The sequence below is a fragment of the Chelmon rostratus genome, chromosome 3, assembly GCF_017976325.1.
Source record: "Chelmon rostratus isolate fCheRos1 chromosome 3, fCheRos1.pri, whole genome shotgun sequence".
Taxonomy (NCBI): domain Eukaryota; kingdom Metazoa; phylum Chordata; class Actinopteri; order Chaetodontiformes; family Chaetodontidae; genus Chelmon; species Chelmon rostratus.
The window spans coordinates 20,923,131-20,946,737 of NC_055660.1; the positions used below are offsets into that span (position 1 = coordinate 20,923,131).

The 23,607-nt window shown below is 43.9% G+C and overlaps 1 protein-coding gene across 2 annotated transcripts; it reads right to left on the reverse strand.

The window, feature by feature from the left end:
* Window positions 1-4,826: 4,826 nt before the first annotated feature.
* On the reverse strand, window positions 4,827-22,603 carry LOC121604512 (transcription activator BRG1). 2 transcript variants are annotated; one of them, XM_041934052.1, is made up of 33 exons: window positions 22,373-22,603; window positions 21,603-21,735; window positions 20,211-20,738; window positions 19,930-20,028; window positions 18,783-19,041; window positions 18,457-18,583; window positions 18,174-18,347; window positions 17,903-18,076; window positions 17,642-17,815; window positions 17,493-17,540; window positions 16,599-16,729; window positions 15,602-15,659; window positions 15,417-15,526; window positions 15,105-15,252; window positions 14,832-14,995; window positions 14,645-14,711; window positions 14,400-14,510; window positions 13,593-13,835; window positions 13,372-13,485; window positions 13,095-13,202; window positions 12,021-12,107; window positions 11,758-11,804; window positions 11,514-11,680; window positions 11,220-11,383; window positions 9,937-10,197; window positions 9,777-9,854; window positions 9,438-9,656; window positions 9,020-9,282; window positions 8,332-8,440; window positions 8,105-8,206; window positions 7,642-7,774; window positions 7,260-7,399; window positions 4,827-6,071 (listed from the first exon to the last, which is right to left on the reverse strand). In XM_041934052.1, exons 1-33 carry the CDS (start codon window positions 22,586-22,588, stop codon window positions 6,036-6,038), a joined length of 4,992 nt encoding a protein of 1,663 aa, XP_041789986.1. In that variant the 5' UTR covers window positions 22,589-22,603; the 3' UTR covers window positions 4,827-6,035. The 2 variants fall into 2 exon arrangements, with proteins under 2 accessions (XP_041789986.1, XP_041789985.1); XM_041934051.1 differs by lacking the exons at window positions 14,645-14,711; window positions 14,832-14,995; window positions 15,105-15,252; ... (11 more) ...; window positions 21,603-21,735; window positions 22,373-22,603 and adding an exon at window positions 14,039-14,162 and having other exon boundaries at window positions 14,400-14,456.
* Between the last annotated feature and the right edge of the window lie 1,004 nt (window positions 22,604-23,607).

Sequence of the window (23,607 nt, forward strand, 5' to 3'; positions counted from 1 at the left end):
TGAGTCTGACAGAGGGGCGGTGCTAAAGCAATGGGGTGATGTTTGAAAGTGGACGTGAGCACCGCCGGGGGGAGGAGCCACAGTGTTGCTGTATCACTGAGAGAGAGAGTGCGCGTGTGTGTGGATATGTGTGTGTGTGTGTTGTCAGTCCATCACCCGGCCATAAACCCAGTTCTTCCTCCCAAACCGGTGTGTTTTCCTGTGTGTGTGTGCGTGTGTATGTGTGCGTGCGTGCGGGTGTGTGTGTGTGTATAAGAGAAAAAATAAAAAAGGCAGTGGAAAAACTGAACAAAGTTAACAAAGACACTGCACATCTTTCTTGACATTTGTTCATGCAGCCTCTATTGGAAGAAGCAGCTTTGACACTGATGCCACAGGCGGAACATGTCATTAAAAACCACAGTCACGCCTTACAGCCAGGATCACCATCATGATTTTACACCGGAGAAGAGAAAGAGAGGCAACCTTTGTGGATTTAAAACACGTGAGCGTCTGCTCACACATGAAGAGCCCTCTGCAGCAGCAGGGGTTTGTTGGTAAACCAACGGGTGATGCGTGCTGTAGCTTTGTGTCCCACACAGATGAGGCGGAGGCAACTCTTTCCCAACAGCTGCCAGACTCACATACACACATCATTTCTGCTAGATTTGTTTGTAAGCCTCCTGGGTGGAGAGATGGAGCACTCTGGTTTTGGTTGACAGAGTGTATGTGGTCAAATTGCAATAAAAGGCATGTGCGCAGTGTCTAAATACAAAAGCTCTCTGGGTAGAATACACACATAATTTAATTCTGTTATTTTAGCCGTATGGCAACACCTGCCCCCTCACTGGAGGATGAGCTTATTCCGCATTACTAAAAGTAGTGATCTAAACCCAGTTATTACTATCATTCATGTTTACAGCTATTAACACATCACTTTAGTCCAAAGTGTAGAGAGAAAACAAAAAGGACACACAAATGAATAATAAATAAATACCCCAGATCATTTAATATTTGGAATATCAAAAGTTTGGAATTCATGTTTGCATGTAATGAGGACTGTGTATTTTGTCCCCCATCACTTAGATTAAAGCTGCATTAGGAAGATATCTTACAACAGCCAGCGTGAACAGGAGGAGCGATTATAACAAGCAAAAACCACTTCAATGCACAAATGGCCATTTGAGTTGTGTGCAGACTTCGAAAAAAGTGAATCAACGCTTTAAGGGAAAAGCCAAACGCGGTGCTGACATTCACTTGTATTGACAAGGATGACTCCCTCCTAATTAAAACCAGTCAAAATGTCCACGGCTCTTTTCACTGGACTGTGAGACAGCAGAATCTACTGATGCTGAATCTGAATTACTTTTTACAAGGCTGGATATTTGAGAGTCAGGGACCTGCTGTTCTAGCATCCTGCATTAGCACTGACCAAGAGTAAAAGATTGTTAACACTGGTTAATCTGAATCCACAGTCCCCAAATGCAAACAGATGGGAGCCATTCCCTGCAGCCAGGTTGCAAAATCGCTGCTATAGAAGGCAAAAAAATTTGCAAAACAAAATATCATCATTAGCAGGAAGGGAAGTGTTCAGTGGCAGAGTGCTCCGTCTTCTCATCCTTCCTCTTCTGCTGACCTACAAAGCTCCAATCAGATAAACGGAGAATCCAGTTCCTAAGTATCTTACCTCAGAAGATTCATTCACAGTTGGGAGGGAATCAGTTTGTTCAGTTTGGACCACGAAAGAAATACTGGGAAGTTATGACTTCACAGACTGACGAGTAATGAAGTTACAGCGTCTGTGAAGTGGAAAGAGTTTTGCTTTATGGCCACGGTAATATTTATGAGGGGAATCAGACAGAGGAGCTGTTTCCATGAGACGACCCTCTGTGTGTGTGTGTGTGTGTGTGTGTGTGTAAGGAGGGGGAGGACCTTGCCTGACTCCTGTTAGAAGCAGCAGAGGAGTTGTGGGAGGTATTCCTGGAATGTCGTAATAGCGGCTGGATTACATATTCTGCTACACCCACCATTACTACACACGCTATGGACACATCCACAGAGGTAGAAAGTGCTGTGTGCACGTGTGTGTGCGTGCACGTGTGTGTGCGTGCGTGCACGAAGCATTTCTAAATACACTTACCACGCATGATTTAAATCTCAACTTCACTGACTCCTGAAGAGAGCAGCAACAAGTGAGTCATATGTGACTCACGTCTTCTTGTATTAATGATAGAAGACCTGAGAACTGAGTGAGGATTCTCAATTTAAGATTAATTCAACATGCCTTTTTTCACACTTACACCCACTGGTAATAGGAATGTGTTATTCATAACATTAACAATGGCTTTGTTCTATTCGAATGTCACCCGGATCCTGACACTGAAGCAGCAGCTCATTCATTTTATCATTCACAACTGTGTTTTCCTGCTGTGACATGGCAAAATGTCTGCAGTGAAAAAGGCCTGTTTACTTATCTGTCGCCAAGTTCAACCATGTTAAAGTTGAGTACATGGATCCAGGTTGCTTTTTTGTTGTTGTTCTTAGTTATTAAAGTTATTTAGAAAAATGTCACATACAGTCGATGCAAAACCAGCATGGATGCAAATGCTGCATTGGCAAGAGTCTCGTTAATCTTAATCTTATTCTTTGACACATGTGGTACCATTTACAGCCTGTGGGACAGCTTATACTTATCCACCAACATTCTCTCACATTAAACCAGCTTTAACCAGGTTAACTGATCAGTCATTCTGCATATATTCATCCAGTTATGAAGGCAGGCCTTCAGAGCCTTGACGTCTAATCTTACGCTTGATATCACCACTTCTCTCTCTTTGTGCCAAACAGTCTGTGTATGTTTTCTGCCCTTCACAACATGTGCTAAGCCATGTGAAAGTCATGCTCAGTGTCTCAGGGCCAACAGATTTCTTAAGTGAACACACATGGCGTGCACGCACACACACACGCGCACACTCTAACCATGCCCTTAACAAAAGTACTTCACCCAAAAACTAAATGATTTACCTTATGGGGGATGGCGAGTCCCCCCATCCTAAAAGATCTGTAATACAAGTCCACATAGACACACACAGAAGCCTGATGGACAGCTGTGATGACGGTGATGATAAGGGTACAAACACTCTAACAGATATTAAAGCCAAAACATCAGAACTGTATCGTACACTGGCACACGCACACACACACACACACACACACACACACACACACACACACACACACACACACACACACACTAAAAAAAAGCACGCTTGCCGTTTGATGTTTGTAGTTTTCACAAAAACTCAAGGTCGTACAATTATTCGGGCCTGCATCTAAATAATTGTATTTGAAAGTCTGTGTGTCATGGAATCATAAGAACTCATTTAAAAAAAGCATATCAAATTGTTGTTCTAAACCCTATTTTCCTGTAAAAATATTTATTCAACCTACAAGCTTTCATCTTTGTCATCTGTAGATTTATGGCTAAAATACAGAAGTTTAAGTCTCATTATGAAGCCAGTAAAGGAAACATGAATGTTTCTCCTTCACATACAGTTTGGATTCAGAAAAAATCTGTTGCCCAAACAAAGCCTGAACATTATCACACTGACTTCAGATATAGTATGAACAGCGGACAGTTATCGACTGTATCAGCAAGGCTCATGTGAAAGTGACATGTGTATGCTGTATTTGTTCTCGTGTGGTGAACTAAAAACAACAGCTGGACCTCCTTCCACAGAGCCTGAGTCTGCCGCTGCTGCAGCTGTAGCTGCCGCCTCTGTGTGCTGTCTTGGGGACCTCGGGGGCTGCTGCCTTGCCCGTCCGACACATGTTAACAGCTGGTTTTGAGTTACTGAAAAGATCCAGGAGTTCCTAGAAGTCGAGTCCACTTCCCCCCTCCCCCACTTCCCTGTAAGGCGCAAACACTTTTACCCCCAACACAGACCTCACTGTCGAGGTTCTGTTTAAAACCACACACGTTCACGCACCCAAACACGTGCAAACACGTCCCCTCCTCCAGAACGGACACTGTACGTTCAACATATTTCTCTCTGTGCCAGCCACCCTCCTTACAAAATAAACACAAATATGAGGGGTACAGCAAGGTCGTTCATATCTCCTTGATAAAGAGTTTCTGTATTCGTTTATTCGTAGGAACTTACTGAGAGGTAAGTCCAGATGTTGATTTATATTTCATGTTATGTTGGAGGCACTGGGATGGAGGGAATAAGGTCAAGTTGGGTTTTAAATTCAGTTTTGAGGAAAACTGTATACAATATGAGATTGCTCCATGAGGCAGCAGTGTAATGACCGACTGATCCGTTTGTATAAGACCTCCTCCTATTGGTCAAACAGAGGGATTACATCTCACAAATGTAATGACAGAGGTTCGAGCTGTTGTGGGGTAGATGTTTACTTGGGCCCAAATAAGTAAAGTCAGTGTCACTGCAGCAGTGCATTCAGTAGACAGAGCTTTATATGACCTTTGACCTGAACTACCCGGCTTAGATTCTTCCTCAATTACCTCCAGCTATGAGGAATATAAGAAATACATGCAAATTAATATATATAAGTAATGCAATATATCCCATGAGGGCTGTAACTGACAGTTATTTTAATTACTGATTAATCGGCTGATCATTTCTTGATCATGCAAAATGTCACAAAAAAGCTCAACATCAAGTGAAAAGTGACTCAAAAACTTTATCTGTGATAAAACTAGCTGCCAATTAATTTCCCGTTGACTAACCAACTGACTAATCAATCTTATTTCTGCATCACATCACACAAATGACTCAAACATCAACTTTTGCTGTGATTTATTGTTACATTTTAAGTTCCAGCGACAATGACACAACAGCAACAACACAGACAGATCCCAATAATTTAGTGGAGAAAACGTTGATGCTTTGGTTGTATGTTCTTCACTCTAGTTACCCACCACAGCACTGAACTTTGCGAGCTGTACACACGTGCACTGACATATACTCTAAAAAATACCCTATACAGTATATCCAACACCATACAGCCATGAGGCATTCACAAGCAGAGAGGAGCCACTGTCCCTCTGGTCCTTTGTCTTGAAATCAAAAACATAAAAAGTGCAAAGTACATTAAACGTGTTCTGAAATCCTAAAATCACCACACAACAACTGAAGGAGAAGCTAGTGAAGTTACAGTACTCGTCGATGAATTACCAGCTCATAATTCTTTAAGTCTACAATCAACAGTTATAAGTGCTTATACTGGAAGTATAACGGGGAAGCAGCAGCAAGGTGGAGCAGGTTGTTTGTATACTGTACCATATATACAATATTTGGAGCGACCTGGACTCAACTCCATTAAACCTCAGTCAAATAACCGTGGTGAGTTGCTAAAGAGCTTCTGCTAAACACCCTGCAGCCACAGCAGGCTGGACTTCCAACTCAAACAGCGAGCCCCGCTCACAAATATGTGATGTACACACACCTCGGCAATCACTGAGGCTCCAAAGTGGCTGACTGTTGTTACAACACACGGCCACAGTGGAGCGGAGGTGAAACACCAGGTCTGTTTACATGTATGTCCAGAGGGAAGGTGGGTGAAGGTAAGGTGGCAGCTTCACGCTGGGTGGAAACACAGCTCCGTCTGAAAACATTTTCTGTTTACATTCAATGTTTATGTCACTTCACAGCCAGTTCTAACTCCTTTGGTTAGCTCAAGACTCGTCTTTGATTGTGATTCGTCAAAAAAACTCTCCTAAAATAGGGAACAAAGATAAAAAACGCATTTGATACTGCTATGTGGATTCTGAGCCTCAGCAGAAAAGGTGTAATGCATCAACGTGCATGATCCAATTAATGTGTGTATTTTATACTGTATGTTTCCATGTGACCTCTTTGTGACTGGTCGAATAATAACATGTATCTGTTGCCGTATTTACAGTATTGCAAACTTCCCTTCTATTTCAGTCCTATGACATCTGGCTGATGGTGGATGGAGTTGACAGAAGGCATTTTTCATTTCCTCCGTATGCGGTGCTCTTTGCTCCCTTCTCTCCAACATCACAGCACAGCTCAGGACTCCTCATCAGTGGCACTGGGGGAGCGCTCCTGGAGACGAGATAAAAGAAAAAAGTGGAAAATGTCTGGAATATTTTTAGAATCTGCATCCCAACCCGGATCAAAATACACCTGATAAGACTTTCATAAACTGATGACAATCACAAGAAACGTGTGTCATGAGTATCTTTTATTCAAGCAAGTGCTGGAGAATGAGAAAAATGATGAAAAAGTTTAAAAATACCATCTGAAAATATGAAGAAGCTGCTTTAAAAGTACAACAAAAACTAGACTCCCTTTCCACCAAGTTTAACTGAATTCACTCAACAGCAGTGGTGGAACAATATTCAAGTCATTAATAAAAAGTAAGAGTAGCAGTATCAGTATTATACTATTATATCATTGGATCATTATTTTTCATTTACTAACTGTACTGTAACTGTTGTTCAAGATAAGGCTAATTTTAACTGTACTTCATTTAGTTTTTGGTAGTTTAATCTTTAACAATGGATCATAAATTTAGAAGCTTTAACTTCAAGAACTAAAGCTCTTAAATAAACGCAGTGAAGTGAAAGGTGTAATGTTTATCTCTGAAACATGTAGTAGAAGAATAAAACAGCATAAAATGGAAATAATGAAGTAAAATACCTCAACATTATACTTAAGTACAGTGCTTGAGTAGATATTAGTTGGTCAACAGGTTTTTAAGTAAGCCTGCAAACCAACAAAGAATAAAATAAAAAAGCAAAACATAACTTCCTTAGTGGATATAATAAAAAGAAAATAGGCTGTGATTTTAAAACATTCTGCATGAATCTCTCCATGATGCCTGGTGTCTGCTGAGATCAAGCAGGTAGAAACAAAGTGAGTTCACCTGTCTGCCTTAAAAAAGTGCCAGAAATATCCTCAGTGTCTAAAAGAGCATAATATTTTTAATTCAGACAAGGATCACAGCCTTAAAAAGGTTCTTTCAATAACAAAAACACAACCCACATACCAGTGTAAACAAAACACTGCGCATGGATATGGCTGCCACGTTGTCTGGAGGTTCACCTGCTTTGACCTCTAAGTAACAGCTTTTTATAGTTGTGTTCAGGCTAAACTTCTTTTGCCCCCAGTGTTGTGTTGACAAAACTATGACAGTTGTAAAAAAGGAAGTTTCCTTTCAAACTCAAACCGGTTTTCGTGAGGACACACACACAGACACAGACACACACACACACTCACACAGTGAGCTACCTCTTCCTGCTCATCTTCAGAGTCATCATCACTGACAACAGGTTTGGCTCTGGTGCGTCCTGTTCGTCTGCTGCGTCCCTTCCCTCGATCTCCACCTTTATCCTTCCTCCCCAGTCGGATCTTCACTTTCACTGAGCGAGCTGGAGATGAGTGCACACGCACACACACACGTTTATGGCATTAAAAAAATAATGCATTTGCATGAACAAACCTTAGAGTGATTTCAAGACAGTGTAAGTGGAACATTCTTACCACCAACAAAGCAAAACACTGATCAACTAAATGTAACTTAACAAAAAACAGCAAAATAATATTATTTCAAACCAAACATAGAAATAAAAAAATGTCTAAACAGTTTCTCCTCTGCTGCAGACATGCATACTTTCAGACTCTGATCCTTCCTCCAGATCCTCCTCCTCTTCCTCACTCTCCTCCCCTTCGCTTTCCTCCTCCTTCTCTATCTTTTGCCTCAAACTGGTAAACACTGACTGCAGGACGATGGAGTCTTCATAAATCTGCTCACATGAGGGAAACATGGGAGAAAACAAACTATTATTATCAACATTGTGTGCATGACGTAGGTACGGTGGCCCTGAGAGATCAACACACTGCAAGTTTAGAAAACAAGAACATCATTGTCCTCTAATTTGACAAACATGCAAAGCATTTAGAAAAATGCTGCAACGTGAGAAAACACAACCAAACGGAGAAATACTGCGAGTGGCACAGACATCAACAGAAATTGTTTCCAGGGGACACTAAAAAGAGATGCGCACGGCTGGGACACGCTTGTAGTTGCCGTGGTTTGTTATTTGTTGTTGAATACTGCACACAGCGAGTCTCACCAGAGATCCCTCCAGGTTGAAGGTCTGAGCGTTTTGGAAGAGCAGCATGACGTCTCTCTCCAGGTCACCCAGGCTGCGGTAGCGATGACCTCGAATCCTCTCCTGCAGTGAAGATACAGCACGGCCATCACTCGGGACATAAGAGGAAGCAACAAGTTCTGTGCCAACACACAGTTTGTCGTGCAGTCTTTGCTGCTGCGGTGACCCTCGCTTTTTTCAGATCTCACCTTGATCTTCCTGAAGTCCACGGGCTTGCGGATCAGTTCGTAGTACTCCGGCAGCTCTTTTCGAGACGGCAGCTGGATGAACACCTCGCTCAGCTGACGCCCGCTGGCGCTGCGGAAAAGTGACATCATCAGGACGAGAAAAAACGTCTGAAAGCTCCCCAACAGTGACTGAATTCATCATATGAATTCAATTTAAACACTATAGGTGAAAAGGGTGTCCACGTAATTGATGCCATTTGTGTGACATCTCATGGAAAAGTTGCTACACAGGATAATATAATTTCTAGAGCTTGATACAGAAACACATAAATACAGAAACATACTATTCTCTGTTTTTATGTGACCAAGGAAGTGCGACCGAAACTATAAAATGGTGGTCAGATTTGAACTTAATGGTGCAGAGATCCAACAGAAGAATCTAGTGAGGAAGTGATATACTGATGCAATGAAAGTGTAACTACTGATTTGTCATTTTCCAGCTGTGTTGCACACATGGTCCTGCCCGCAGGTGTCGAAATGTTGTAAATTTTTGCTCTGAAATGGTAAGAGGTCACACTCCTCAGGCACTTTACATTACACTCTGTGATGAGTCAGAGAAGATCTCACTATACCTCTGACAAAAGACGTGAACTGTACGACAAGCAAAGAGCTCGTCATATGTGTCACAGCCGGAGCTCATTTCTGCTACCTGTCTTTATACTTGATGACAGCGTCCACGATCTTCTTCATCTTCTTCGTGAGGGCCGGGGGGTTGGGGGAGAGTTTCTCAGCAGGCGGTCGTCCCCTCTTCCTCTGCCTCTTCCCATCTTCATCCTTGTCCCCTCGCCCTCGTCCCCCCGAGGAAGAGGAGGGGCCAGGCAGATCCAGGTCGCGGTCTCGCTTCCTCTTGCGGGTCGTCTTTTTGTGCCGTACCTCTTCCTCCACCTCCTCCAGCGTGCCCTCCTCTATCGCCTGCGCGGGAAAGACACACTGCGAGATTAAAATGAAGGAATTTGAATCACAAAACCGGAATCAACGCTCTTCTCCAGAAAGCAATGAAGTTTTATTTTGTATTTTAAATTGGCATCTGTTTCTCAGCTCTGCTCTCTCCACGTGATGTGAACAACCTTGAGCCACTGCTTCTCGGTCAGTGAATCGCTGTAGTCCACCTCCTTTCGCTGCCGAGATCCTCGTCCAAACATTTTCTCCTCCTCTTCCTCGCAGGTGAGCCGTTCCACCTCAGCATCGTCCTTCATGATCCAGGTGGGCAGCTCGTCCTCCTCCATCAGGCGAGGTTTCCGCCGCGGGTTGCGGGCCTCCTCGCGACGCCTGTCTAGGTCCATTCGCTGAGGGAGGGAGGGGAAGAACAAAGGGCGAGGAAACAAATACGTGGGGAGAGGATTTTGGATGCATTAGACTGTAGGTGAGGACTTGTATGCTCTATAAATTATCTTTGAAACACGGACCATGAACTGGTCGAACTCCTCCTCACTCCTGGCGATCATCTGGTTGACCGTCTCGTCGTCTGGCACCTCGTCCTCCTCCTGAATACAGCAGACACACATTGGCAAGCAGCGCATAAGACAGCACACTCTAAAATTGTGTGTTGCTGGTGCTCGCACACACATTCATGCGTAGACACACTTCCTGACCCCAGACCTCGTCTTGCTCCTCGTGTTCCAGGATGGCCTGTAGGAAGGCTCTGCGCTCGTGGCTGGAAGACTTCTGGTCAAACATGCCGGCCTGGATGACCTTCTGGTCCACGTTCAGTTTGTACTTGGCAGCGGCCAAGATTTTCTCCTCTACACTGTTGACAGTGCAGAGACGCAACACACGCACCTCGTTCTGCTGACCGATACGGTGGGCTCTGTCCTGAGCCTGCAGGTCCTGGAAGGCCGGGAAGGAGAAAGACAATCAGCGTCAGGCGCAAATGTCACAAGAATGAGTTTCCTATTGCTGTCAAACGAGGAGGCAGAAGTCGAAAAGCTGCCGTTACTGCGAAGGCATCTCACATGTAAACCTGCATTTAACCCTGTTGTGTATGCAAGGGATTTCACTTCTCAAGCACTTTTGACGAGAAATATGTTGAAAAATAGAGTCATCAATGAAATATATTCCAGCTTTAAGAGACAGCTGAGCTCTCTTCTTATTAGCTGCTCCAACGTTTTACTTTTATAACTCTACAATAAGTCCTGGTGTTTCTACTGCATTCTGAGGGACGGGCTGACAAAGGACCAGAAGCGTTAATGATGAAAGATGAAACGCCACCCTGCATATTTCCTAATAGCTGGGTACTCTCTGAACTTTCCTGACCGAAACTGCACTCTTACACTATCGTGGGTTTGGATTTTTTATTCGCTGATGCATTTCTTTTAAGGACAATGGAAAAAAATAATGGAGTTTGGTGATTCAAATCACAAGCAAGGTTTAATTAGCGACAGCAGTTTCACACCCACACTGCGGAGGTCGGACAGAAGCGTACATTGATGTTATTTCTTCCTGTGTTGTGTGATTGAGAATAAATTATTTCCACACTCACGCAGGCAACATTCATTTGATTTCTGCTTCCACTGATAGTGTTAATGTGTCCAGTTGAATTCTGTCAGCAGTAACGACGGCAGTTAACGAAGATGACACATTAACCACTAGATTTGTTTATGCATTGTCTAATTCGATGAGACATTAATTTTCTTCTGTTTGAGGAAGCCAGAAACATTGTTCTCAAACATTCTCTCTTAGAATTCAAACAAACTGACACCTGTTGAATTATTGTGTTGTTCTAAACTCTGGATTCTCAATCTGAGGTTATTTTAGTCTGGCTGGGCTGCCTGTCTATTGTTACGTGTATGGTAAGTGTCCTGCAGACACTGGTGCTGCCTCCTGTAAATGAAAACAAACGTGCGTCACACCTGATGTGGGTTCCAGTCAGAGTCAAAAATAACTACAGTGTCGGCAGACTGCAAGTTGAGGCCGAGGCCTCCGGCTCTTGTGCTCAGGAGGAAGATAAAGTACTCCGACTCTGGGTCATTGAATGTCTTCAGTAACATTCCTCTATCCTCAGCCTTCGTCGTGCCTGAGAGGTAGGACAGGTGGCAAAACAGAAGAAAAGTCGGAAATACAGGAACAAAGTGAGATTTCAGAGGAAAGGACAAATCAACGGTAGATTTGCACAAATCAACACTTATACAAGTAAACTGTCTCACCATCCAGACGTAGATACTTGAAGTTGCGATAGGCAAAGTAGTCCTCCATGATTGTCATGAGTGAGGTCATCTGACAGAAGAGCAGCACTTTGTGGTTTGTGGCTCTGAGCTTTGGAAGGATTCGATCCAGCACCTCAAACTTTCCTGATGCCCGATACAGGTCGGGACTAATAGCAAGGAAGATGGACCGGGTTACAAGTTTGTGTGTGTGTGTGTGTGTGTGTGTGTGATGTTGACCACTTACCCCTGGACTATCCCACCAGAGAATCCTAAATGTTCGGAGAATGATTCCTGTTAAAATGATCAAATCTGTTCTGTAATTTAGTCACATACAGTCAAACAAATTTGTGGCATTAAATTAAAGTCAACGTCATCTGGAAAGAGGGAAAAAGGAGAGATTTTCTGCTTCAGAGTCTGTTTGCTTTTTCAGATTTTACACTAGTCCGTAATCCTAACAAGACAATGTTATCTGCCACACAGCGAAACAAGGAACCTCCAACTCAGTACCTCTATTTGCTGGAACATGTAAGGGTGGTTGCAGATCTTCCTCAGCTGCATGATGGTGTTCATCAGCGTCTTTGTGCCTCCTTTACCCTGATAAACACAATGTGCACAACGCCTGTTTTAATCCTTCAGTCGACATCTATTCATGAAGCGCCATTCAAGGACAGTCACTCTCTAGACTCAACATCAATGAAAGCAGTAGAGATTTCCATGTGAGAGCCGAGGACCTCACCAGATCCAATTTCATGCTCTCTTTTCATGCCTGTCATCTTGTGAGGCAGCTCGTTTTCCTCTTCTGTGAAACTGAGTTAATTACGGTATATATACGATTTTCCTAAAAGCGCTTCATGAATGTCAAATTAGCAGTTCAAATCTCTTCTGACAGTGAAAGCCAATGTAGATCACAGTATATATTCTAGACCTGCCATCTGCTCTAAATCTCCAAGTGCTATCCTATAAAACATCCACAGTGCAAATCTAAGTAAGATAAAATATCTTAAATGAAGCCAATATATGCTTGCTGTTTGTCTTGTTGCTTATCTTTTGATGATGCAGATTAATGTTTGAGCTTGTTTCAAGCTTTTTAGTCCTTAATTACCTTAATAAACTACAACGTCCAGAATTCTAACACTATTTTATCAACACTGGTGAGGAAAAATCTGCTCTGTCAAAGTCAGATATTTTTGTTTGCTGACAAATGTACTTGCTTTTAGTCTGACCGCACTACCTTTGAGATAACTGTGGGTTCTACGAGACGAGGAATTTTTTACTAGCTTTAAAAATCTTGGTGAGTGAAATTTTCCTGTTCTGCTGGGAGGCAATTTTGTTTATTCTATGTAAAATTTCCTCCATTTTACATGGTGTCAGTGCATGCAGTGTATTGGCAGATATTATCTAGGCCTGTTATTAAACTATCATGCAGAGAACTGAAAACATTTTTGATTCTGGAAAGAAATGAGGCAGAATGGGACACATATATTTCATAAAACATAAACCAGACAGACGGACTAGAGACATTTTTATTCTGGTGTTGCAACTTAAAATGACCCCTCAGCATTCCAGAGTTTATACTCTCACCTTCTTGTCTTTCTCTGATCCATCAGTGAGCAGGACCCCCTTGGCCTGCATGTGCCTGTACAGGACCCTCTGAAGAGACGACATGTCACACTTGATCACGTATTCCACCTGAAGGAGACGAGAGACAGGCTGAATTAATGAAAAGTGGACAGAAAGGGACGAACAAAGGCTCAAAGACGTCATCTGATTCAAGGCTAGAAGCAGACACGACGAATCACTTCGTCTGGATTGTTCTGTGCTGTGTGTTTGCTTGTGTGTGTGTGCTGAAAGCACATGCCTTCTCTGGAAGCTGTGCCTCCACTTCCTTCTTTAATCTGCGTAACAGGAAGGGGCGAAGTACTTTGTGGAGACGGCGGATGATAAGGATGGTCTCCTCTTCGTTAAGGTCCACCTGGAGGGTAAGAAAAAGAGAAACTATAAAAAAATGTAGTGCACCTTGTGATTGATGTCTTGCAAACACTTTTTTGTGATGTGGCTACAACTGAGTCCTCTCTCCACCTTCTCTCCAGTCATGGCGAAAGGGGCGTTGAACCACTGCTCAAAGGTGCTGCAGCTCTTGAAGATGGTGGGCAGGAGGAAGTTTAGCAGCGCCCAGAGCTCAGGTAGTTTGTTCTGCAGCGGCGTTCCTGTCAGCAGGACTCGCCGTGGGGCCAGGTAGTGGGTGTTCAGGACCTGGGTCAGCTTACAGTGATGGTTCTTCATACGGTGGCCTTCGTCCACGATCATGTACTTCCAACGAATCTGGAGAGCAGAGACGAAGGGAGTACTTTTGGACAAAGCTACCACTATCCTGTCTCACTGCATCCAAACCAACGAAAAACAGAAAGTGCTCAAAAGGAAGAGCTCTTGTCCAGTTTGTCCTCAGGACTCACGCTGGCTCAGTCCCTAGCCGAAGCCTTGAGCCTCCACATGGGGAAAAAACGTGCCTGAACTGCAACACCCACCTGTCTGCACAGTCAGGAAGCCTACATGACTACATGAGTGCATAGCAGCGTGACGGCCACAGAGGACAGTGGGAGACTCGGTATACAGGCAGTGTCAGTGTGCAGCGGCACCTAGGAGAGAGCACTGAGACGCAGCACAGGGGGAGGTCAGATTGGCCAGGATCAAATACTTTTAGAGGACTTCGGGGATTTGGGGAAACACACCGAAACCGCAAGCAAAATCAAATTAATAACAAATAATACATTAAAAGCAGCAAAATGTTGTTGTGCTCATGTGCAGAGAGAAAGCATTACACTGTGGGTGCCTGGGTACACTGGTGTGTGTCCTTCTGCTTGTGTTTACTTGTCCATCCCGTCTCACCTTGGCCAGCACTTGTTTATCCTTGATGATGTACTCGTAAGTGGTGAGTAAAACGTTAAACTTTCCACTGCGCAGCTGAGGGACGAAGGCTCTTCTGGCAGCAGGAGACCCCTGACATACAAAAAAAAAAGAAAAATATAATAAAAAAATATAATTAACGAGTGGATTTTTAGAAAGGTGTTCTCACATTTTGTGTTCATGTGCATGAAGTAATGAATTTGGGTGGTGCGGCTGCAAAAGCTCACCTTGTAGGACACTTTCACGACTGTCGGTGCCCACTTGTCAAACTCATACACCCAGTTCGAGAGAGTTCTGTCAATGAGAGACTGCTCAGTTGTCTTTTAACAATTTAGTGCTGTTTGTGTAAAGAACATCACTGTTGAAGATTTCTAACATACGCATTATTTTTTTAGATAATGAGCATTAACTCACGAGAGGGGTACAATAATGAGGTAGGGTCCGTTGAGCCGTTTGTGCTCCATGAGGTACGTAATGAGGGCGATAGTCTGGATGGTTTTTCCCAGACCCATCTCGTCTGCCAGGATCCCATTCAGGTTATTGTTGTAGAGGGAAACCAGCCACTCCAGACCTTTAATCTGACAGATGAGGAAGGGACATGCAAAAGCAAGTCTGTCTAACACGACAAAGCATTTGCATCCCTTGTCAAAAACGTCTCGTGCATGACAAGAGATTGTGCTTGTTCACCTGATACTGTTTGAGTTGTCCATTTATTAACAAACTGGACTGTTTCTCCACCTTCTCTGTGACAGCGTGAGCCACAGAATAATAAGACTGCAGCCCTCGGGCGAACGCCGCACCGCTATATTCATCATCCACATCCTGTTTAGCATTTCTGCAGAGCAAAGACACAAAGATTTTAATCGAAAATGGTCTAAAAATAATTTGGTGGACACCTTTTGTAATGCAATATTAGAAAATGCATTTGTTTAGGTGGTCCTGTGAGCATAAATCAGACAAAAACTACATTTAAGCATAGTATTCTATATATGTACTCACTCAATGATGTGTCGGACGTCCACCTCCGACACGTCTTCGCTGTCAGGGTCTGTAATCTTCTTCTTTTCCTCCACCTGAGTAGCAGATGGTTGAGGCTCCTCCTCTTCCTCCTGCCAGACAGCTGGTCAGTGATTGGAGCAGTGAATGTGAACCTGGCTTCAAGCATGTCTTTTAAAACAACCCACCTCCTCCTCTTCCTCCTCCTCGCTGTCTTCACTGTCTGAGCGGGGAGCCACCTCATAACTGGACAAAATACATGCTGGAATTAAATGAACAGCCCCTGTATGTGAACATTTCAACCGTGCTAGCATCTTTGTGAGGCTACAACGTTCATAACATACCAGGAAATAAAGGTGTCGGACAGTTAAAATCTCAGAGGACAACTTTGTAAATAAAATAAAAATATGTAACTTATAGTTCTCCTCTGAAGCTACGTTGTTACCTAAAATCAAAAAGATTAGTCCGCTAGCTGACAAACATGTTAATACTTCTAGTTAGCATATGCAATATTTTGAGTTTTAGCCTGTTAATATCTTAATGTTTGCGAGTTAACATGCTAATGTTTAGCTATGTCATAGCTTACCCACCAACATACAGTTAGCATGTTAGCTAGCATTCATACAGTTACCATGTTACCTAACTAACATGTCAACACTAACTGGATAATAACAGGCTGATAGTTAGCTGAAAATGTAGTATTTTAGCAAGTTAGCAACTGCTCTATAACAACATGCTCATGTTTAGCAGTTTAATGTGTTTAGCGTGTCGACATGCATACAGCTAGCATGTGTGCTATGTTACGTAGCATCAATTTAACATACAACTTAAGTTCAATCAACAGACCAGTAGACTGACTAACACTGCCGGACACAGCCATTGGTGTCCAGTAAGTAAGTATATTTATAAGCTATTGCAGGAAAATGCAACGCATGTATTAACAATCTAATCAGTCACTAGAGAACATTTACAGCAAAATGAGTAGTTTTGATGCTTTGAGTACATTTTATAGCTAATACTTCTCTACCTTTATTTAATTAGGGTTTTGAATGCAGTTTTGAATGCACTTTGTGGTACTGGTACTTCCACCACTATAGTCACACCACTTCTGTGGCTAAAAACACACCTCTTTTCCAAACACATTCATATACACGATTCACTCTTCCTCTCTCCGGCCAGCCTCACCCAGGGTTCATCTCCAGCCAGGTCTCCAGCTGTCCAGCTTTAGGAGCATCCACCCCTGTCAGGATGTTCCCACTGTCCACGTGGATGACCTTCACAGGCAGGTCACTCATCTGACTCGTCTCATCCAGAGGCTGCAGGGGAGGAGGGGGGTTAGTTACTGAGTTAGAGAGAGTAGTTTCATTGGACTGGGTTTAAATGGTGGCTAAATTAAATGAGACAAAGCTTCAGATAGTTAGGCTGTGTGTATAAATGCAATTCACATCAGTATTAATGATGTTGCTGCTGTCTGGCAAATTCGATAACCAATAAGTCTCAAGCAAGTATCCAATTAAGCACAGAGCATGCTGTGTGAATATTATTTCCACAACACTATTTACATGCATTTTATTCTCTCACTGGGGTTTTGTTTGACTGTTAAGTTTGCTATTCCAATGGTTGTCACCTGTAACAGATTTACACCTGTTGCATCAACAGCCATCGCTTTGAAATATGTACATATGATGGTTAATGAAAATCTTGCACAGTAATTGTGAACATAAAATCATTGCGTGAGCAGAGAACAGTTGCAGACACAAATTCTACTTTTTGCGATGACTTTAAGCATTAGAAAGTAAAACATCACCCCCTGAGGCTTTGTGTGAAATCTGATCTAGCTGTGTTTTAAAGGAGGTCTCTATAGAGACCACAGAGAGCCGCAAAACAAAGCATCAGGTTTGCATTGTGAACCCAGCATATTAAAAAAGGAAGTGTATATTTTAATAATCGGAACCAGTGACCTTGAATATCTGTTTTAACCACTTCTTCCTTACTGGAATATATATACACAGTAATGTTGACCACACTCATTAATGTCTCTAATGTTCTGCCATCACTACAGCTGCTACATCTGCTCACCTCTCCATCAGGGCCCATGGCAGGAGTCTGACCCTCAGCAATCTCCAACTGCAAGACAACAACACAGATCACATACAAGAAAATGATTAGACTTTCTAATACTGGAGGTGCAGACTGCATGTGCATATCCCTCCCGCTGTTTTCCATACCTTCTTCTTTTTCTTCTTCTTCTTCTTTTTCTCCTTGAGGGCCTGCGCCGCTTTGTGAGCTCTGACCAGCTCGGTGAGGTTGGCGACATACTCGTCCGTTTGCTGCAGCAGGTAGGCCAGACGCTTATCCTTCTTCTGGTCAATCAGTTTACGATAGCCCTCCTCATCCTCAGCCTGGGTGGACGGACACATATACAGTGTGAGTAGGACGGTTTGTATACTTCTAAGTGTGTGCGTGCTTGTGTAACTGTGTCTTCTTACCATAAGCCTCCTCATCCTCTCTTTCTCAATGCGCTCATTCTCTTTCTTCTGCTCCCGTTCAGTGTTAGCATGGTAGGTGGCCACGGCCTTGGTCAGTTTCTGCATTTTGCCTGTGATGGAGCGGTGGTACTCTTTAAAGTCTTTGGCGTGCTGCAGGATGCTGTTGAGGTACTCCTGAGATTAGAGTGCAGTACAGGTGAAGGACAGATAAGACAAAACACCGCAGAAAGCACCTCTTTTAATCGTATCGCAGGTAACAGCTGTCCTCTACCTGATGTTTCTGCCTGCGTTTGCGCTCTTGCTCAATCTTCTGCTGTTTCTCCAGTTTCTCTGTGATGCGGGCCTCTCGCAGAGACTGGCGCTTGCTTCGCTTGTAGGCCTTGGCATCAAGGGCAGTCTCTAGAGCTGTGTCACGACGCATGCACACCACCACCTCTTGGCGCAGCTGTGGATAGATGAGACAAATATAGAACCATGGACTCATCGTTAACACCATCACCACCGATAACGTGGCGATAGGCTTACAGGTGAAGGTGAAAACGTGAAGTGCATACCTGTCTCTGGAAGTTAAGCAGGCGCAGGGCTTTGAGCTCTATTGTAGCTTTGGTACGTAGATCACCAGCCAGAGAGCCCGGCAGGTTCTCCAGTTCAGCGATACGATGAGTGATACGAGCCTGTAACCTGAGGGAGCAAACAGCGCTGAGTTGCAGTTATTTCTTTATGTATTATACTTGCTTCTTGCACTTTTTATTCTGAACACCTCTGGTAGACGGCATATAAGAAAAACCTTTTCAAAGTTTTGAATACAACGAACAGTCTAGCTAGAGTTTAAATCAGAAAAAGTAAATGAGATGGTGGAAAGTGTGCATCCCCGGCACACCTGTACTCCCTCTCCTGCAGTATCTCCACAGGATCGAGGCCGCAGGGTTTCTGGATGGGGGTGATGCGGTTCTGCTTGGCGTGGTAAGGCATCATGGGAGTAGGCTGTGCTGGCTGACCGGGGGACTGGGTCTGTGGAGGCATGACTGGGGAGGCAGCGGGGGGCACTGAAGGAGGGGCAGGAGAGGGCCGGCCAGTGGGCTGAGGGGGAATCAGCTTTTGGGGTGCGTTGGAAGGGGCTGCTGCATTCACCATGGGGCCTGGAGGAAAGTGAAGTGAGAGAATAAAGAAAAGCTCAGGACTTTGCTGCTGTAGTCTACAGTAAATGGTTGCATTAGACGTTTTCAAAGCATACATTTTCAGCTGTAATAGCAGGAAAAGCACAGGTGTAACTAATAACACAAGTTATGGCTCTCTTCGATTTGGATGTCTAAGTAAAGCATGACAGTAAGACAGCATGCAAGGAAGTTAAAAGTGGGTCCTCAAAATGTTTGAATGGTGCATATGTGTGAGGAGTTTCATGAAAATCTGTTTATTTAACAATTGGTGGTGGACAGGCACCAAGAAAAGCAGCAACACACGAGCAAAGACAGGGAAGAAGACTGCCAGCAAATGAACATGGATGCAAATAATGAATTTGATTCAATGCAAAAAAATGAAAAGGTTTTACAAGGAAGGAAATGCAGTCAACAAGTTTGTTAGACCTCAAGGAGACACCCAATACAGAAACACTGAATGTACTTTAAAATAATTTTTGTCTGTTTACAAGAAAACTCCACGGGGCACCTTTACTAGTTTACATTACAGGATATGTAATGGACCATAGGAGCAATGTACGAATCTGCTGGCAATGAGTGTGTTTGATATCACAGTGTATTGGGCCAGGGTCTACAATGTGAACATAATATTAAAGCCTTTAACTCTTTAACTCTTAAAATATTCAATTAAAGCTTTAATAACAAGCCAAAATATATTGGCATATGAACATACTGTTCTAATCCTCTCAACTGATTAATTTTCTTACCTGAACTAGGGGTAATAACTGGAATTTTCTAATAACAATGTTGGGACTCTACAGAGGGACTCACAATAGTTCAACAGCAAAAGAGGCTGATGAGGTTTATATGGCCTTCAGCAGCACCACATACCTTCAGGCCAGGACTTGGGAGGTCCATTTGGATTTTGTCCCTGCATCCCAGCTGGAGTACCAGATGGGCCTGGAGGAGGCATGTTGGGACCCATCATTCCTACACGAACAATAAGTACAGGTTCTCTCATGTGACGTAAACAGATTTTTTTTTTAATTTGAGAAGATGACTGTGGGGTTTTGTGAAAATCTAAAACTACACTATGAAGCTTCAAGTAACATACAGGTAAAAATGTGTCTCCTATCAGACCCCATCAGACCGTAGGATATATTCATGCTCACCATGTGCTCGACTGTAGCCCAGTGGCCCAGGCCCTGGTCCTACCGGTCCACCCCCTGGTCCACCTCCTGCTACAGGAGCCAGGCTGGGCATGGGCTGCTGCTGCTGCTGCATCCCAGGCATTGGCTTCTTCCCCTGGACAGCCATCTGGAGGTGGTCTGGTAGGGGCTGTCCCCGGGCCAGCATCTTATAAGCCATGATCTGGGCTCTGAGTTGATGTAGCTGGTTGTGACTGAAGGGAGTAGGGCCTGTTGGACCTCCAGATTCCAGGCCAGATGCGAGGGTGGGGACACTGGTGCCAAGACTGGGTCCAGGGCTGGGGCCTGGGCCGGAGCTAACTAGAGGGCCAGACCGGTTACTGGAACCTAGAGTGTGTTGATCTCCACTGGGGCCATCTAAAGGTGTGGAGGCAGAGCCAGGACCACCAGAGGAGGATGAAGAAGACGATGATGGCATAAGAGGCCCAGAAGGAGGACCATTTGAAGGGACAGGGCTGGAGTGGTCAGAGCCCCCTAATGGAGAATGGTAACCTGGAAGACACAGACAGGCAGACAGACAGACAGACAGGTGACAGGGTGCTGGGCGGATACATTAGACATTTACTCACCTGGGTGAGTAATTTGACATTCTGCGAAATATGCGTTTGCTTTCATGCCTGGCACAGTTGACTTCCAGGAGTTCTGTCGTCACTGTGAGGTTGCCAGGCAACTGACCCCCCCTTAAAAAACTAATTACACTTCGATTCAATTCAATTAAGCAAACAAAATACAACATGATCAGTGGGCTTTGTAGGTGCTGGTAGGTGGATTTTGTTACCTTTGGACAGAGCCTGGCTAGCTGTGTCCAGTCTTTATGCTAAGCTGAGCTAACTGGCTGCTGACTGTAGCTTCATATTTACCATACAGACATAAGAGTAGTATCGATGTCGAAACTGTTCTTTCAACAAACGCCTGCAGCATATCCAGATAAACAATGAGTTATTCTCTAACACTATTCAAATCTCGCCAGGCTGTTATTGCATCATTTGTTTTATCTGTGATTCACAATGGCGAGCCTGCCTGACTGTCTCATGTCATTCCCTCTGTCCCCTCCTTACAGCTGGCCGCATGCAGAGGCCAAGCTACAAAGTTGCTGCTTGACTGTCAACACTGCCTTTCTGACTGAGCTGTGGCGGCGTATGATTTTCAGGATTTTTAGATTTAAAATAAGGAGTGTTAAAACAATGACACGTGGTTCATTTCGTAGCGTGTGACAGCAGAGACGCTCCCTGAGAGCCAGACAGGCCGCATGACTACACCGCTGCAGATGTGTCACACTAAGAAAGAACACAACTTATGTTACACAATGCTGGAAAGGATGAAATTGCGTAAGACACTTCTACGTTGCATGCCTACCTTGCGAGTGCTGGTCTAGAGGACTGGGTGGGGGGCCCATTCCACTGTGGCCGCCCTGTCTCATCGACAGTCCCTTCATCTGACTGAAGCGGCTCTCCTCACTCATGCTCTTCTCGTGCATGCTCTCCATGGGCTGTGGGAAGAATTCACGTCTTCACATTTAACTTTCAATACCTGTGCTGCAAATGTTACAGCACTGTAAAAAGAAATAACTTAGTAATATCATATAAAATGTAAGGAGATGACAGAGATGACAGTGACAGAGCACATGTCAATTAGACTGTATTGTGAACACTATGGGAACATGTATGGATTACTATGCAGCTGCATTTATTAAAAGGTATGTGTTACAATGCTAGTGGCAGCATGTCCGGATTATGAAATAGTGAAGCCATAATGAAAATGTCCTCAATTTTGCTGTAAACAGAATAGAAAATAATAAAATAATGAAAAGAAAACAGATTGAAGTGAATGTGAAGGCATACAGACATATACACACACACACACATATATATATACATATATATATTCATATGCAAAACTGCCTTAAAAGTCAACAATTGATCAAGTTTTATATTTTACTACAGTCTACAGATCACCCCCTTTCTATATGAATGTGATATAAATAATAATTAAATTCCTTGATATGCAAATAACACTAAAATTGTGGAATATGGATTTAAAAACAACAGCAACTCTGTTTGCTAAAGGACTGGAATTAAGAGTGGTGGTGTGTCTCTGTGGGGCACTGGGTGTTTGTGTATCCTTACTTTGTGCAGAGGGTGCATGTTGTCCTGGCCGTATCCAGAGGGCCCTGGCTGGGAGTGCCCAGAGGGCGGAGGGCCAGGGCTGGGGCCCATCATACTATGAGAGGAGCCTGGCGAGGGACCAGGGCTGGGGCCCAGCATGGCCCCAGGGGAGGGGCCCGGACCAGGGGAAGGACCTGGGCGAGGGGTGCCTCCCATGGGGGGATCTGGTGTCGACATCGCCCTGGATCTCCTGCTCCCGGATGAGCAGCAGGGACCTGAAGGAAAAGAAAGAAATGGCAGAGAGAAGGTGGGAGGGAGTGACAGCCAGGAGGAAATTTGCAAAGTGTGGCAACGCACTATGCAAAGGTTACAGATGTAAATATGCACTAATTTAGTAGTTTGAGTAGGCAAAACTTCTAAAAATATTTTGATGGTGACGCTGCACATCTGCCTTCAACTCTGTGTAAGCGAAGTGGGTGCACAATCTTTGCAGGACATGAGTGAATTTTGGCAAACGCCTTTCAGATGAAGACGTTCTCCTGCTGCGCTGCACCAAATCACCCGTTGCGCGCATATGCAATCACAGCTGCAGGGTCTATCAATGCACTTGCACTGAACACGGGGAAATACTGTAAATTATGCACATGAGCCTATGCTACTGAGAATTTCCTCACTCAGACCATGAAAGGGTGTCTCGTTAAATATAAAAAAGGGGAATGGCGGACTGTGCTTGTGCGACTGACCTACCCGCATCAACAGGACAGGCAGCCCTGGCTGAATTTCTGCGCTCCCGAGTTTGTATTTGTGGGAGATAAAAGAAATCGCAGCAGTTGTCGCAATTAGTCCACTCACCCTCTTTGTAATCTGCCTTCAACCGTTGATTTGTTTCACCGACGTGGCTCGAGCGCCCCCTCCACCGCTCCTATGACCGAATGTCTAGTCACGGCTGGCCGGCAGCGCGCATGCGTGCGCAGCGACAGCCAGGCTGCACTCACACTGTGCATCAAGTGTGGATTGTTCGACTTACACAGTGTTTGTGAACAGTCCTGTAGAGCTATACACAAATGCTACTTTCGTTACACGCCTGAAAAAATATAAGAACGCATATGCAAGTTTTTATCATGCTTAAATCAAACATTTTCAGAAAACCTTTAAATGCGAACACTAACAAATCTTTAACTTTTTCCCCATTCTATTCAGTAATTTGTTTCATTAATTGTTATGTGTGCTGATAGCATAAGAATAAGGACAAACAA